The following is a 16,530-nucleotide window of genomic DNA, read 5'->3' on the forward strand; positions in this document are numbered from 1 at the left end:
TGAAGACAGGGTGGGAATTGACACATACTGCACATAATTTTGTTTTAACTTTGCAGGCAAGGTTATTGATAAATAATTTCTGGTGAGGTGAAAATATATGCATAGGTAAAACTCATAGAGTTAATTTGGGGATTTTTCTTTTACTTTTGAATGAGGTTAATCTCTCAGTACTTGGCAGGGTCAGATCTAGGCACAGGCAAAGGAGGTAGCATTAGTGATGGCAGAATGGGCTCTGGCAAAGCCCTGAGAACCAGCTTGGCAGCTGCTGCTGCCAGGAAAGGGGATGAGATGTATGAGACAGCAGCTACTTCAGGAAAAATGGGACATGTGAACGTTTGCTGAATCCTGTTCACTTTTCTGTGGCAGAAAGAGCCAGATCTGCATGCAATACATGCACTTCATTCTCAGGGCAGCACCGTATAGTTTGCTTATGCTGATAGGAAGCCTTGAGCCAGCTCTGGTGGTTGGCTTGCATTCACTGTGTATTCCAAATAGAATACATTCAATTGCTCGTTAGCCACTTCCCAAACCAAACCAAGATACTGCTTTAAAAACAACTGTCAGGGAAAACTATTGATGAATAGTGGCAGACATCTATGGATATTTACAGACAGACAAAATACTTAGACCTGCATGAAATGAAGTATGAAAGATTAGCAGAACAACTGAGGAGAAACTCATTTGTTCCAGCAGAGCAGCAAGATTTGGGCTCTTATGTGGTGTGCAGACAGAAGTGGCAGGGTGGAGAAATGCTCCAGATGTCAGAGCTGCAGAGAATGCTCTTAGGCTTTTGTGAACCTTTGTGAAGGGACCTAGAAGCAGCCTGTTCTGAATTGGTGGAGGAAGTGAGGGATAGAGAGTAAGTCTGTGGGATAGAGAATCGGCCTGTGAATAATCAGTCATTAAAAAGTGTTACTTTAACTTTTCCACAGTTCTATCCAGAAGATACTGTAATAGTGTCTCCAATTGTTGCTGAGCCCAATGAGTAACTTTCTCTGGTGGCACACTTCCAACCATTTTTGTCTTCTGAGCTTTCTGAGATGGAATAGTCTCCCATTGCCCAGAAGCATCATCTCTTTTGTGACCACTGAACTGGATTTCCACGTAAGAGTCTAGACCACTGATTCACCCAAATACCTGAATAAAGATTATAGAGACTTACTTACACTGCATTAGATGCAGCCATCTCTGTGAGACAAGTACTGATGGCTTTAGCAGGAATGCTGCCACACCAGGGGCAAGAATGAGTTTCCCTTTGCTATTGCTCTTTGAGGAATGATGCTGAAGTGTACAGCACTCAGCAGCTGGGGTAACCCATCCATGCAATGAAAGGTCAATTGATCTACATGTTAAAATACTCTGAAAATCCCTTATTTTGTTAAATGCATTTTTCACAGAGCTTCTGTAACTATTGGCACCTTTAGGTTCCTTTTGTATTTGTCAAGATTTCTTTGCATTGCCTATTTCTACCACTCTGGCAAAGCTCTGTGTGTCAGATTGTTTTTCTAGGCCCTGATTCAGCAGCCAGCATCAGGATTGAATGTCTCAGCAATAGCAGCATAGTCAGAGCTGTGACTGTGGCAATAGTGAAAATGAAAAACTGGTTAGGTCTATAGTAGCATCAATTTTCTTGGAGGAAAAACAGTCCAATGGGCAAGGATCAGTTTTCTAAAGGAGCCCATCACCTAAAAAGGCCAGTAAGAACTCTGCTGTGATTTTGAAATAGCTCAAATCCCGGTAGTCTGTGTCCTAACAGTGAAAAAGCTATTTTTTAACTGATTGATCCTACACCTCTTGAAGCTGATGGCACAAATCCTGCTGGAATCTATGGGGCAGAATTAGGCATTCCCACAACTGGTGAGCACTGGCACTATTACTCTACTGACAAGGGAGAAAGTACATAATGAAGCTGTGAGACAGAGCCCTGTTTTGTGGCCAATAGGCACTCATGGTGTTGCTGAGTTAAGGCTGTAAGATGAGGTAGTATCTGAACCCTGGCCTGCCAGACATCAGTTCTCTCTCTGTGCAAGCATTTAGGGAATCTTAAAAACGGCTGGCATGGTGCTGAAGCAGCAGCTACATCACAGGATTAATTGTCCCGTTTTATCAGGTGTTTTTTAGAGAACTGAGAGCTGTAACCCTCATGACACAGTGAGCTGGGCTTTTTCCTTTCACTGCTCCTGTGGTTGCCAGGATAACCCTATAGTTAGGCAGCTGCAGTACTGCAGCAAGCAGTACTAGGCACTACTGCTAAGTGTAAGCATCCTGCCTTTGGAATGATTTTGGCATTCCTTCAATAATATGTAACAGTGCCAATTAGAAATACCACACAAATTAGAAACATAGCTTGCACAGAAATGTTTTGTATTCCATAAGTGTTTAATTCAATTGTATCCTAATACAAATTTACTGTAGCAGTTCTAGTTAAATTTTACTTAGTATTACTTTATGCTCATAGAATTGGAATGGTTTGGATATTTCTTAACCACCTAGGAAGGAAGAAGTATCTCTCCTGTAGCAACAGAACAGGCTCTGTAGCTGTGCTTTCCCCTGTCAGTGCAAGCCTTTGTCCTCATGACCTGGCATGCAAGCTTTGCAGATATCTCAAGCTTTCCTTAGCAAACAGGACTGGAACTTCTGGTGTGTTGTGCATATTTGGGGTGTAGGAAGGAAGTAGAAAGGAAAAAAAAAATCTTGTTTGACAAGAGACCTAACTAATGACTTAGGGAAAAGTGTCAGATTTTTCTGCTTCTTGCCTGCCTAAACGGAACTTTTTCTTCATTGTTGACTGCTGCCCAGGAGTAACAGATGAGAAGAGGATTTGTAACTGCACTTCACGTACAGGTTTAGGAACCTGGAATCCATTTTGTGAATGTTATGATACTTTTATATTTCACAGTCTTGCTAAGTTAATGCAGCTTTGTGCACTTCTGGTACTCAAACACAGGGAGTTGAACAGGGAGGAAGTGGGGAAGGCTGTGCAGTGCTGGAGCTACAATGTGGAGTCATCTTTGCCACAGTGGTAACAAGAGATGTGCATGCCCCAAACACACAGCAGAAGGGACAGCTGCACCTTTGCCTAGGACAGAGTAAAAGGGATGTCGCTTACACCTTGGGAATTGGACATGTTTGGGCAGCATCTCTTGAATATGCTTGCAACAGTTATATCTCCTTTCTGTGAGGCAGATAGTGGCCTCATAGGATTGGCCAAGAAAACTCCCCAGAAAATAGAGGTTGGTACTTGTTTTACCACTTTGTGAGTAACTACAGAAGAAAGCTGATACAGCTTTCTTTCAGAACTTAGTCTCTTCAAGTAATAAAGCCTATTAGCTGCAAGTTGGAGCAGCCTTTTTTGTGTTAAGATTTACAATATAAAATCGTCTTACACTTGATGTTCACCATTGTTTTCCTCTCTTTTTATGCTTTACACTTTGGTAAGGCAGATTTCCATTTGCTCAGCTGAAAGGTCTCCAAAGCTGGCCTTGCAATTGTCGTGAGCTAATAAAAACAGCCAGGGGCTTGCATTACTGTAGTGCTTTGTGTTGGTGCACTGCAGGATACAGAGAAAATGATTACCAGGTACAGACACGGGGGCATATGCGCAAGTCTTCAGTGAGTGTTTGAAGGGGTGTCAAAAAATTAACAATGACATTAACATTAACAATAACAAGGGATCAATCTACGATGCAGCCTTCTGGAGGCTGGGCTCACTACTGCTTTCCTATTTGTAAGATAGGCAGTGTGTCCTCAATGCAGCCATCTTCAATATTTATTGCTTCGTTCCCCACCCTGTGCACCCAGGATCTATCAGGCCTACAGTGGGATTCACTTTTCGCTTATCTGAGCAAGCCATAAGTCACATTTCAAGCTAAACCCAGATGGAGGAAAAGTGCTTCTTCCACTGAGAAAGGGGAAATGAGGGTAAAATGAAAATGCTGTAGTGACTAAGTGTGACTGTGGGGTCTTAGGGTTTTGCCCCAGGCTGCCACCACAGGCCCAGATACAATGTTCCTTAAGGAACAGATTCTCCTGGCTGCTTCAGGCAGGCTGCAGCCACCAGGTCTGCAAGCAGTGCCTAAGTCTAGGCACTCAGCTCTTTTTGTGATACCATCTTCGCCTGCAGGACCTCAAAGCCAGCTGTGAAGAGATCAAGAAAGCCACACAGATGATTCCACAGGATTTATTTCTTCTGTGAAGGGGAAGTCCGAATATGTGGGAAGCTACAGAGGTTTTTATAGGGTTGAGGTGACTTGAAAATAGGACCAATAGGGTAGACAATTGAAAGCTATCCAACTACATAAAAGTTTTAGGTGTAAAATAACCAATTACAGAAAAGATTCAATATGAGCCAATTACCTCTCAGAAAGATAAGCAGGGGTCTAACATATTTCTAGCATTAGTCATTCTAAGTACAGTAATTTCACGAATACAAGCCGCACCAATTTGACCAAAATTTTGGTGGAAACCCGGAAGTGCGGCCAATATTCCGGGGCGGCTAATACATTAACAAAATTCTAAAAGCTGCCAACATGGAAGTGAGAGCCCGCGGCAGCCCCAAGCCAAGCTGGAGCCCGGCCGGCCCCGGCTGAGGTGGGAAAGCCTGGCAGAGGCGGGGCCAGCAGTGTGGGGGGCGGGCGGCAGAGCCTGAGCCAGCAGGGCGGGGCAGGGAGGGCGGCAGAGCCTGAGCCAGCAGGGCGGGGGAGCCCGGGAGAACTGGGGCTAGCAGTGCAGGGGAGCATGGCAGAAGCAGGAAGGCCGGCAGGTGGGGCTGCCTGGCAGCGGGGGAAGCCCAGCAGAATCGGGGCCAGCAGCGTGGGGGAGCCCGGTGGTGCGGGGGCCTGCAGTGCCGGCCAGGGCGAGGAAACGCGGCGGCGGTGCAGACGGGAGGGGGCGGCCGGCGAGCCTGGCAGCGGCGGCAGCGGCTGGCCCGCCGGCAGGGTGAGTACGTAAACGCAGCGGCGGGGCGGTGCTGACGGGAGAGGGGGGCCAGTGAGCCTGGCGGCGGCTGCAGCACCACCCGGCCGGCCCCGTCAGCAACCATGAGCGGGCCGAGCCTTCCTGGCCCCGCCCCGAGCCAGTAAAGCCCGCTATGCCGCGATCCTGTTACTAATTGGCCAATTTGTGAAAGCTGCGCACGGATTCTCGCTACGAACGAAAGTGCGGCTAATATTCGGGGTGCGGCTTATCTATTGACAAAGACAGCAACATTGTCGAGGCACCGGGGGTGCGGCTTATAGTCCGTGCGGCTTGTATTCGCGAAACTACTGTAAGCGGTTTTTTTTAATCTAAGGGATGATTTTCCAGGGAGGCCCTTTTAGGGTATTAATTTCCTCCACAACTAAGTGCTTGAACAAAATTAAGGTACTTCTGAGTACATGAAGGACTAATATTAGTGGGAAAATTGAATTTCAAGATAGCATCCAATTGTATTGCCCCAGAATTAAAGGAAACTGAAGTAATTAACATAAATTGTTTAGTTATGATCAAGAAAATAATCTTTTATTTCACCCCAAAGTTTTATTTCATCTCAGGTCTGTGATGTTCCATATTAGTAACTGGCTTTCTTACTTGAATTTAAGGAAAAGACTAACACTGTAACACTTGTCATTTTAGGGGTAAAGAAAAGGCTTTGACAGGGCTGGACGCTTGGAATCTCCAGTTACCAGAGCCCCATCCATGCAAACATACAGCTGGCTCCTTAAGTCTCAAAGGCTATGCTGCTCAGACAGCAAGGAGGGCAAGGCCTAGGGGCTGAAGATCTGGTGGCTTTCTGCACACTTTGGTTGGAATTGACAGTAGCTTGTGAGGGATGTTTTGGTGTCTTCTCATTAAGTACTGATGTTCACATTGCAATGCTCAGATGGAAGAGATTGGGTGAGATGTGTCCTGACTAAAAGTTGGGGAAGGGCTTGGAGAGAGCTGGCTGTTTGACCAGATGGAGCTGGGGAAACGGTCTGTGCCTGAAATCGATGCATGTTTTGCTGTATATTTTAGTGAGAACTGAACAGCCAAGGGGCTGAATTCAGGAAGGCCTGTGTTGAAAGACTTAAGCAGTGCAGACTGCAAAAGCACCTGAGCTGTAAGTGCAAGTCACATAATTCAGATGCTATTTAAAATCTCTTTTCAAGAGACACTACTGTATTCTCATCACTGAATGCGTAAGTATATTTTCAACTCTGTCAGTACACATTTCGGTCCTTTGTGCTTTGCCTTCCTGAAAACGACTAAGCATTTTTCATTGAGTTGCTTTGCTTAGGTCTTATTGAAGCACAGCAGAATTCCCAATCAGGTTAAAGCCCACTAGGTGTGCAAACCTCCCTGCTGTGCCAGCTTGTCCCACTGTAGGGGAGGACTCCAGGTACAGTCCAACCCATCACAAGATGCTTCCCAGTTGCATGAGACTGGAGGTGTGCAACAGCAGTGAGTGCTGGGAAAACAACAATAAACTGGTTACAGTTTGAAACAGCCAATCTATTAGACAAGGAGTGGGGGAAGAAAAGGGAGAGCATAACATTGGATTTCCTATGCATTTTTGACTCTGTAAGGAGTCATTTACAAATTTGTAGTTTTTCAAGGAAATTTGTGCTGCTTCAGAAAACCTGGCCACAGGGCAACAGGGTCTACCTATCTCACAACTCAAAATCCCTTTTTGGCTCTTGGACAGGTTTTGCAGATGTTTCTTGTGTGCTTAGACACTGCTTCTGCTAAGCAATTCAATGAGGGAATAGTATCCTCCTGCCCGATATTGACACACAACTCATCCAAGAGGGGAACTATGCTAATTACCAGTTCTGGGGGTTTTCATGTAGAATGTTTGAGGGAAAATAATCCCAAACAAAATCCATGAAGTAAGATGGATTTTGTTTATACTCACTAGGTGTAATCATGTCAACAGCTCTCGAGTTTTTGTGGGGACTTTAATACTGGGATACAAAGTATATTGTGCTACTAGAGCCCTGTTCGACACCTCAAGCAAACCTATGTACTGGGGAGTGTTTCTCCAAGAGGAAGGAGCCATTATTTCAGGAAGCATGGCCAGCTCTGTGCTTCTACAATTGCAGGTTCATTTCCCCAATGATTAAACAGAACTGGGCTTTTCACATCATCCAGTAGTAGTCAGCTGTGATTTTTATCTGCTTTTCTACAGCTGACTTGTCAAAAGATGTTGCAAGTAAGCTCACACATCCATGCTTTTGAGAAAGTTATGCCCCATTATTGATAAAGTCAAGGATTGACTTTGAGTCAGTGAGTTGAAAAATCATGTATATGGTGCAGTGTATGTCTTTATTTCCCTCACTTTTAAATGAGGTATTCAATGCGGAGCAGCAAGATCTTACCATCTCGCCTTTTGGCACATTTTTGGTGAATTAATTGCTTTAGAATTTCTTATTCTATTAATTGGTTTATAAAATTTCCAGTTCCTTGGTTTGCTTTGTGACTTTTCTTACAATCAGAAGAAGGTTCAAAAAAACATCTAAGACAAACAGATCTGGTCATAATTTTGAATAATTTTGGGGATTCTAAGTGAACTCATTACATGTCTACTGTTTCACTGAAAAAACTTATGTAAAACATTGATTGCCTATGATATTAATTGTTTTCTGAGTTTGCTACATGCCATGATATCCTGCAGAAAATTAAAGCATCTGGGAAAAAAAATCCCTCTTCTCTTTTACTCTGAATTTGCAAACAAGGAAACCAACAGCTGTTTCAGAGCCAAAAATAAATAAAAAGCATGTAGCAGGTGGTTCCATGCATGTATGTCTAATTGCAATCTCACAATCTGCAAAACAGCTACCAAATAGTGAGCAGTGAGATCATAATTTGGGAAGAGAAGGGGAGCAAAGACAATGGGAAAGCAAGAGAAATAGTTCTGGCTCAGGAAATTAGTATCTTTATAGAGGATAGAAATGAGTGTAACTAAGAGCAGTGAGTTGTGATATCCTTTTGTTTTTGAAATATTGTCCTCTTGACTCAGCACTGTCTAGAGAAACTGGCTATAGATGCCAGAAATTTTGGGGAAATTATGGCTTGTTTGGTTCATGGCTCAGTATATGTAACCCTGATGGACTTTGCCGAGGCTCACATGGAGCAGTTGCATGTCTGGGCCTCCCTTCACATACTCTGTGTGTATCTGCTCACACTGATGCTTTGAAGGATCAGTTATGTGAAAAGCCCTTTTCATTACCTCATGAAGGAGCTTTCTTAAAGCACTGGTTTATTATGGTGTGGATCTCAAGTGCTCAGTGAAAATAATATTCAGGATGCTCTTCATAAAAGACTAATGTGGGTAATTCTGAAGTCACAATTGCTAAGCTGGGTCAGAGAAAGCATGGCATATATTTGACACGTGATTCTCTTCTCAGCTGTGCAGTGAAAGTCTGAAGTCAGCAGGATTACACAGAGGTGAAACCAGCATGACTGAGAGGAGGGAGCATGAGCCCATTCCCAGCTGCTTTCTCTCCAGAGGTCTCATGGTGATTTATTTTAATGCTGTTTTTCACTGGCACCCCCCACAAGGTATAAATTGTTTGCATTTTCTGTGATCAGATCAATCTTTCATCCTTTTGTCAGCCATTCACTGATAGTAACCCTCAGTTAATTCTTTCTTTTAATGCTATCTTACTGTACAGATAAACCATAAAGGATTTCTTTGCCTGGAGGACATGTGCTACTAACTTAAATTGATTTAGGAAATGCTTTTCTAGAATTTCACTGGGCAGCACACTGAAGGCAGTTTGAAAAAATACTTAAAATTAAAGCATTCAATATAATAGCACAAGCCCAAGAGTGCTTTTTTTTCCCCTCTTGCCTGGCACTCCTTTCAATGGGTGAAATGTACTCTTGCATAGTTCCAATAAGATCATGTACCTCTGAAACCATCCTTGAAGGGCTTCTATCAGTGTGTCATAGCAGCTCCCTGTTGCCAGAGCAATACTTCAAAAATGAGAAGAAAAATCTACAAACCTGTAGCTTATTTTGCAAGTTTCCTTTGGAAAACTTAATCAAGTCCAAGGTCACTAAGTTTCCCATGAGCAGGAGAGATCTGAATTATAATCTTAGAGGAGAGCAAGTTGTTGACAGGTGAAGTTGGGCTGTTGTTGATGACTTTTAGTTTGCCTAAAGACTGTCCAGCTAGTCTACTGAAAGAGCTGATCTTTGAATGGACAACAAGGGCTAAATAGTTGAGGGGCTGAAGCTCCTCTGGCCTTATTACTGCTTTAATTGCTTTTGGACTTAATAATCTTAAAGATCTTTTCCATCAAAATAATTTGTCCTTCAATGGATCACAATCTTCGTTGCTTTAGGAAAGTTGCTGAGCAGTAAATTGCTAAGTATAATATTTTAATTAGCTATGTTCAGTTGTTCTTCCCAATGTCCTCTGATCACAGTAAATAGCAATTAAGGGCAAACAGCACAGAGTAAGGGTGCTGCTGCCATGGAGCTCGGTATTAGGAATAATCAGAGCCAGAGTACTGATCTTATTAGTGTGTTGGGGGTTGGTTTTTGCTTTCCTCTCTGTCTGTGGAATTTTTTCCCACTGCCATGCTGAGAAGCACTGATGGCTAGTGACAGGGGGAGGGGGACACTCCCTGTTTCTTTTTTTCCAGGTTTTCTCTCGCAGGGCAGCAGTGGGGGGGAAGGGAGGGAACCCCTCGAGTTCAGGGGCAGGTAAGGGAGGGTGGGGAGCAGCTGCTGGCACTCGCTGGTTCTGGCTCTGGGAGGAGGAAGCTGCTGGAAAAGCTCTCCCCGCCATCCCAAGGCCGGGAGCTGCCTCTTCTGCTGTCGGAGCCTGCTCCCCTCCCAGCACTGAAGCTCTCCTGCTCCAGCTGCCATCTCCAGGATCCTGTTGGAGCCCCGGGCCCCACACTGCCTCCAGGATCCGTGAGCAGAGCCTCTGCTCCTCCCTTTCCCAGCCGGGACAGCCCCATCACCCCCAGCCCTGCGGCACCGCGAGGGATCCCCGCATCTGCCCCTGCCCCGGGAGCCGCGGGCATCACTGCCCTGGGACGGGAACTGCTCTGGGGGGAAAGGGACCCACAGGGAAAGGGACCCACAGGGACAGGGATCCATCCACAGGCAAAGGGATCATCCACGGGCAAAGGGATCCATCCACGGGCAAAGGGACCCACAGGGAAAGGGATCCATCCACAGGCAAAGGGATCCACAGGGAAAGGGATCCATCCACAGGGAAAGGGATCCACAGGGAAAGGGATCCACAGGCAAAGGGACCCACAGGGACAGGGATCCATCCACAGGCAAAGGGACCCACAGGGAAAGGGATCCATCCACAGGGAAAGGGATCCACAGGGAAAGGGATCCACAGCCAAAGGGATCCATCCACAGGCAAAGGGACCAACAGCCAAAGAACCAAAGAACGGCTGATGTGTTCCTGTCCTGTTTGTTGGTAATTTCTTGGTTGTTGCTGTTTTGTTTGCGTTGTTATATATATATATAAATGTTAGTAAAGAACTGTTATTCCTATCCCCATATCTTTGCCTGAGAGCCCCTGAATTTCAAAATTACACTAATTCATAGGGAGGGATTTATTAGCTCCATTTCGATACAAGGCCCTGCCTTCCATAGCACACCTGTCCTTTTCAAACCAGGATCTAGTGCTTGGGCCATTTGCTGGCCTGCAGTTTGCTGAAGAGTTCTGCTTAATTAAAATTAGCTGGGACAAGCTGATGGCTTTCTGATTGCAGCCCTACTGGCTGAAAGTGCTGATAAGGCAGACACTGCTGTGGTATGGAGTAGAAGACCAATCTGTGTCTGGAGGCCAGAGATGGGATTTTCTCTGTGAAACAGCAGCTTTCAGGTTTGTTTTGCCCCAGAGACACATGAGAGGGGCTGGTTCCCGCCCTCAGCTGATCATCTGCATAATAAATTAGTGTTAGGTATAAAAAAAGACTGCTGCCCAGGCAGTTTATAATTTATTAATGTAGGAGGAAACCTGCTGGATCACCTGGCTGGTTTCATACTCAGCTCTGAGGATGGTGCTTCCCATCATGAAGGAAGAGCTGTGCTTCCCACCAGTCTGCCCTAGAAAAGGTATCCTCCCCTCATGTCCTTCCTTCCTTCTCAATGATCTGTCTACACAGCTCCTTGTAACACTGGTGCTAGAAGAAACATTTTCCAGAGTTTCCATTGTATTTGTTGTTTTAATTGAGACAAAATAATGGTGAAAGATACTTGCCAGAAAGTAAGGTAAGTGAAACATAAGTGCCAGAAAACAGAGGAAAGCATTTTATTTTCATTCATTTGTTCATTTAAAGGAGCATGGACATTTCTTGTAAAGCTATGCAGAAACTTATCTTCACTGATGAGATAAAATACAAGCTACTCTGATACAAAAAAGAAAGGTTAAGTTTTCAGATTAGTTTTGCTGAACCTCTGTTACTACTTTGTATTACTATGAAAATAATGTAGAATGATTTGGCCATTGATTTAGGCCGGAAATAGTGAGCAGTCTGCTAATAGATATCTTTGACATTTTTCCAAGTGACATGAAGGAATTATTGTGCTTACAATGTGCTGTATTTGTCCATGTTACCAATCTTTAAAAAAAAAATGTATCTAAGTGCCTCTCAGTTGATTGGAGTCTTCTTTCAGGAAGCTACAGCTGAGTTACTGCTGCATTCTTTAGGAAAATAAAGCTGAACTGGGTTCTCTATTCTCACAAAAGCTTGTGGAAATTTTGAATGCTGTTGCTTTAAGAATGGTGAGCTGTTATGTGCTGTCTCATCCAGCACTGGCATTCACATCTCTACCTTTCATAGCAGAACCAGAAGTTTTTTGGTTTTTTTATCTTTCTGGTGATTTTGAGCGGGCAGGGAGTATTTTCCCCTTCCCTGGTGCATATTCTCCAAGGGCTGTCAGCTCCTGCAGCTCTCCTACCTCTCCATCCCCTGTAAACCACTTGAAAGGGCTCTCCTTGCAGTTGCAGGCCCTTGAACCAGTCAGCTTCAACCATGTTTTGGATTCTCATGTATTACAGCAGGGGTTGCCCAGGACCTGCAGCCAGAGGGGAGGAGGTGCGGACGGACCTTTCCTGAGTCGAGCCACTGTCCCCAGGGAAGTCTGAACGGCAGGAGAGAAATAATATCAATAATACATGAAGGAAAACTCCTGACTTCCTCCTGGGTTGGTAGGAGATTCCCTTTTTTACAGCCCCTGCCCAGATCCCAGGGGTTCACCTGTTGCTGGCACAGAGGTTGTAATAAAGAACTGCCGCAAATTATATCCGGTTTAAGAGTGGATTATTGTAGGCACATTTTTTTACAGCAATAGGAAGTCTTGTTGGCAACATATTTTAATTATGCTCTGAAGCTAATCAAGGAAAGAGAATCTGTTCTGAACACAGGAAGCTGCATATACACATTTGAGTGCCTGTTTTCCACGGGGCAGGTACAAGTGCTTAAGTGTTGCTGAACTCCCAGCACATGAGCAGTCTGTTAAATGTCGATAAAGGGCTGGCTTTCATAGGAAGAGGAGGATCCACCACCCAGTGTAAGGCACCTGCTTCCTCTTTACTGTCACCGGAGGGAGACAGGCAACTGTAATCAAGAGACTCTGATCACCTCTGGAAAAAGCCCTAACTCTTTTTCCCATCGGTAGATGAAGAGTAAAGAGACTGAAGAGAAATCACGTACCTATAACAGGGTAGCTCTTTTATTTCACCACTGCCTGATGCTCGCTGTGAACTTAGTGCACCTGAAACTGTTGCCATGACGGCTGTATATGAACAAGTTCTGTGATCTGTTACTGAAGGCAATAAGGTTTCCACTAAAAAGCGCCACATCCTTAATTTTTCTCTATGTTTAGAGTTATTTTTTTTCTTTGGTATTAAAGGCAGAGCTGTGTATATTAGAACAAACTCACTCCTTGGAAGTGGATACATGGTATGAATGGTATAACATTCATGGTATGAATGAATAACAGCTGTAAGATGCACATACTGCTTCCCAAAAGAGAAGCTTTCCCAGCTTCTCCAGTAACAACTCTTACTACACTGCTGCAAAGTCTCATTGGCTGGAGAAAGCACTAACCGTCTCCAGAAGCCTCTGAATTATATTGGAGATTATTTGAAGCACACCCGGATCAAGTATGTTCATCTAAGTAAACTATACGAGCTAAAATGTCACTGGGATATTTGGTGTGTCTCGAACGTTTTTACAAAGCAGAAAGAATTTTCTCAGATTTTAATCACTAAGAGATTGTTATGCAAATGAAGCTTAACTGGTATAAAACAAACAGGAGAGCGGCAGGGCTTATACCCAGAACATGTGTGTACCCAACTAAATCAGCAGGTTCAAAATGTTCCCTCCCTCTGCTGCCCACGGGATCTGTTTTCTCTGAGCACATCTCGTCTATTCCCAGCACTCCGTAAACACGCACTTTAGCTCTTCAGAGGAAAAGAGAAGAAGAACATTATTTGTGTACTATCCTTATGTTAGAGGCTTCAGCTGAGTATTTAGCCAACCAGTTTGGCAGGCCTGCCTTGGCTTTGCGTTAGAGATTCCTATTTGCAGCTTGCAGAATAATTTTGCTACTCTAAAAACAAGAGTTTGCAGAGGTCTGTTCAGGATCTGCTGCGTTGGTGAGAAAGTTCATGGATCGCAGCTGGCTTTGTACAGGGTCTGTCAGGCGTCATGCGTGCCTGGGTTTTTGACATGCTGCTTTTTAAGGTGACTCCCCAAAGCATTTTGTGCCTTGTCTTTGTCCTCACTCCATCTGCATTCCCATTTCTGTTGTTGCTCCATATCAGTGATAACACTTTGTCAAGGTTCCGTCGTCTTGTGCTCTTTGTGAGTAACGAGGGACGGACACACATTGAGCTGCAGGAGCGCAGCAGAGTTCTTCACAAATGAGTTTGAAAACCGCAATCCCCGCTTCCTACTGCTCCAACGCTGGAGCGCTGCCAGGATCTCCGGAAGAAAAGAATTCTCAGGACAATGCTGCTTTTGTGCTCAGTTTGTTAATTATCTCGAAACACTTCGGGATGCCTCTGTAAATAGAAATTAATCGAAAAGAAGCTGGACGCAGGGAAGGCAAGGGGTGGGGCTGGGGCCGGCAGCTCCTTCCCCCCGCGCTCGCAGGGAGCGCCGAGCGCTGCTCTCTGGGGGCCAAAGGAGGCGGTCGGAAAGCGCTTTCCCGTGAGAGGCCCCTTCTGCAAGCCCCTCCCGCTGCTCCAGGCATGGCCCCGGTGCCCAGGAGTGTTCTCAGCCTGCTCCCCGATCAGAGCAGGAGGCGCGGCCGGCAGCCCCCGCCCCTTCCCTCGGCGGCGCGGTACAAAAGGGCGGCTCGGGCGGGACTGCTGTACTGCTGAGAGCTGCTGGGACCGAGCCGGGCACAGCGAGCCGGGGCTGCTGGAAACACCGCGGCACTTGTTAAAATACATTCTCTGCTAAGGGAAAATCACGGTAGGGATTATGCGAGAGGGGCGTTTTCCTCTGGTGGTGACTCGATGCTGTTTTCTCTCTTTAGTGGTTTGGTTCCGTTCTTGCATCATTTGACTTCGCTAAGGGTAGCGTGCTGGTAGGGGCTGTTTTGAACGTGGGGATTGAATGGGCTTTTGCTAGTCCTGCCTTGAATAGCACCCTCTCTGCCTTGCTTGGTAGTAGCGTGTCCAAGAAAGATGTTCATGTACTTTTTCATCTCTGTGTGTCTGCAGGTGGATTTCTGCTTCAAACTTTTCCCCTTTCAGGACCTCCTGCCCAGCTACAGTGATGTGGTTCTTGGAAAAGATTAGAGTGTCACATGAAAATGGAAATCTCCCCAGTTCTTCCTTCCTGGGACTGCCACAAGGCCAAAATCTGCCAGAAAAAGCCCGAGTGAGAGCTGCTGCTTTTTCAAATGTGATCACTCCTGACAGAATCCCTGAATTCTGCATTCCCCCCAGGCTGACGAGCTCTGGCTCCGTTAAGAGCAGTGGCTTCCATGAGGATCACAGTTCAGTGGATGCGGCTCTTACTTCTGATTGTAGATCTTTCCCACATCTCATCCAGGTGGAAAGTGTTGAAGAGGAGATTGCAGCCCTGGAGGAAGAAAGCACCAATGCAGACCCACAGTCCCAAGCAGCGCTCTCCCTGCCCCACTTTCCCAGAGCCCCAACTTCCTACGGCTTCTGCACTTTGTTGGAGAGTCCCCACACCAGGAGAAAGGAGTCCATCTTCCATGGTGATCCACGGGCTGCTCTACCCAGCCTGAAGCTGTCTCGATCCAGAGCTAACACCTTCAGTGGCAAAGGGAGTATGTCGAACCCCATTGCTATCAGCTCTGCTTCTGCGAGACTGCCGCCCAAGCATCTCTCTCTGCACAGGCAAGGCGCCTGTGACAGCGACACTGCCTCTTCCAGTGATTCTTCTCCCTTCAGTTCTCCACTGCTCAGCAGATCACCTCCCAGACCCTGCTCCCTGATCAAAGCACAAAGCCAGGAGGGATTGCTCTGCAGAGCGCTGAAAGACAAGAGCAAATACAGAATGCCCAGGAATAATTCTCTCTCTACAGAAGAGAGCAGCTCCACTGATAACAGCCCCAGTGCCATCAGGAGGGCCTCCGAGGGGCTGCTTGGCATACAGAGCTTTAGCACTTCCTGTTCTCCCTCGTTTCCAGTGGAGCCGACTTGCAGTCGTGAGAGATTGATGGGAGAGAGTACCGTGGTAATGGATAAGGGAGGCGTGCTAAGGCTGTCAGCTGAGTACTGCTCAGAGAATGAAAGGCTGCGGATCCGCCTCATCAGTGCGGAGGGTTTATATGATGATTCTGTAGAGCCCAAAAACATAAACTGCCGTATCTCCTTCTCCCTAGTGCCAGGCAAAACACAGAAGCAGAGAAGCACAGTTATAAAGAGAAGCAGAAATCCCATCTTCAATGAGGACTTCTTTTTTGATGGCATTGCAGAAGAGGAGCTGTGCAGCCTCTCTGTCAGGATGAAAGCAACAAATAAAGGGTGCAGTATGAAACGGGATTATACCTTAGGAGAACGGGAATTGTCTTTGTTGAGTATGTTGTCAGTGTAGTGCTTCAAATATTCTAACAAATTGTCTTCTGAAAGTTTCCTACTAAATAAAGTTTTAGGTTGCCTTTTCACATTGTTGGGGTTTTTTTAAGGAATATTTAAAAGCATTGTCTTGCTTGGTATTACTGTCATGGTCTTGTGCCTTGTTTTGCTGTTTAACACTTCAGACTCTGAGATATTAGGTGTTCAAAGGTGACTGTGGAGCAGACCTCTGCCTGTAGCCTCGGACAGGAGAGGGGAGAAGGGCTAGTTTGCCTTTAGGATAAAGGATTAGGCTATTACCAAGTCAAGGCTGTTCTTGTTTATGGCTTTCAGGCCATAAACTTCAGGTGGAAGTGTTTTTCACTCTTCTTGGTCCCTAAGTGGGTGACAGTCTGTGCACACAGTACACCCCGAACCCTTGCAGCTCCTTGGTATGACATCAGTTCAATGGACCATTTTGACACCACTCATATTTGCACAAACTAATGCTTTAATGGGCCCTGTATTCAGAGGGAGAATGAGGCCTT

General features: G+C 45.5%; 1 protein-coding gene across 1 annotated transcript; it reads left to right on the forward strand.

The window, feature by feature from the left end:
• The first annotated feature begins 14,115 nt into the window (after positions 1 to 14,115).
• On the forward strand, positions 14,116 to 16,092 carry LOC117001737 (C2 calcium-dependent domain-containing protein 4C-like). Its single transcript, XM_033070213.1, has 2 exons — positions 14,116 to 14,423; positions 14,675 to 16,092. Exon 2 carries the CDS (start codon positions 14,730 to 14,732, stop codon positions 16,020 to 16,022), a length of 1,293 nt encoding a protein of 430 aa, XP_032926104.1. The 5' UTR covers positions 14,116 to 14,423; positions 14,675 to 14,729; the 3' UTR covers positions 16,023 to 16,092.
• Positions 16,093 to 16,530: the final 438 nt, after the last annotated feature.

This window comes from Catharus ustulatus, chromosome 12 (assembly GCF_009819885.2).
Source record: "Catharus ustulatus isolate bCatUst1 chromosome 12, bCatUst1.pri.v2, whole genome shotgun sequence".
In the NCBI taxonomy this organism is placed as follows: Eukaryota; Metazoa; Chordata; class Aves; order Passeriformes; family Turdidae; genus Catharus; species Catharus ustulatus.

What these genes read in the sequence shown, in the direction of transcription:
- LOC117001737 (XM_033070213.1), top strand. Translation starts at nt 14,730, where the DNA reads ATGTGGTTCTTGGAAAAGATTAGAGTGTCACATGAAAATGGAAATCTC.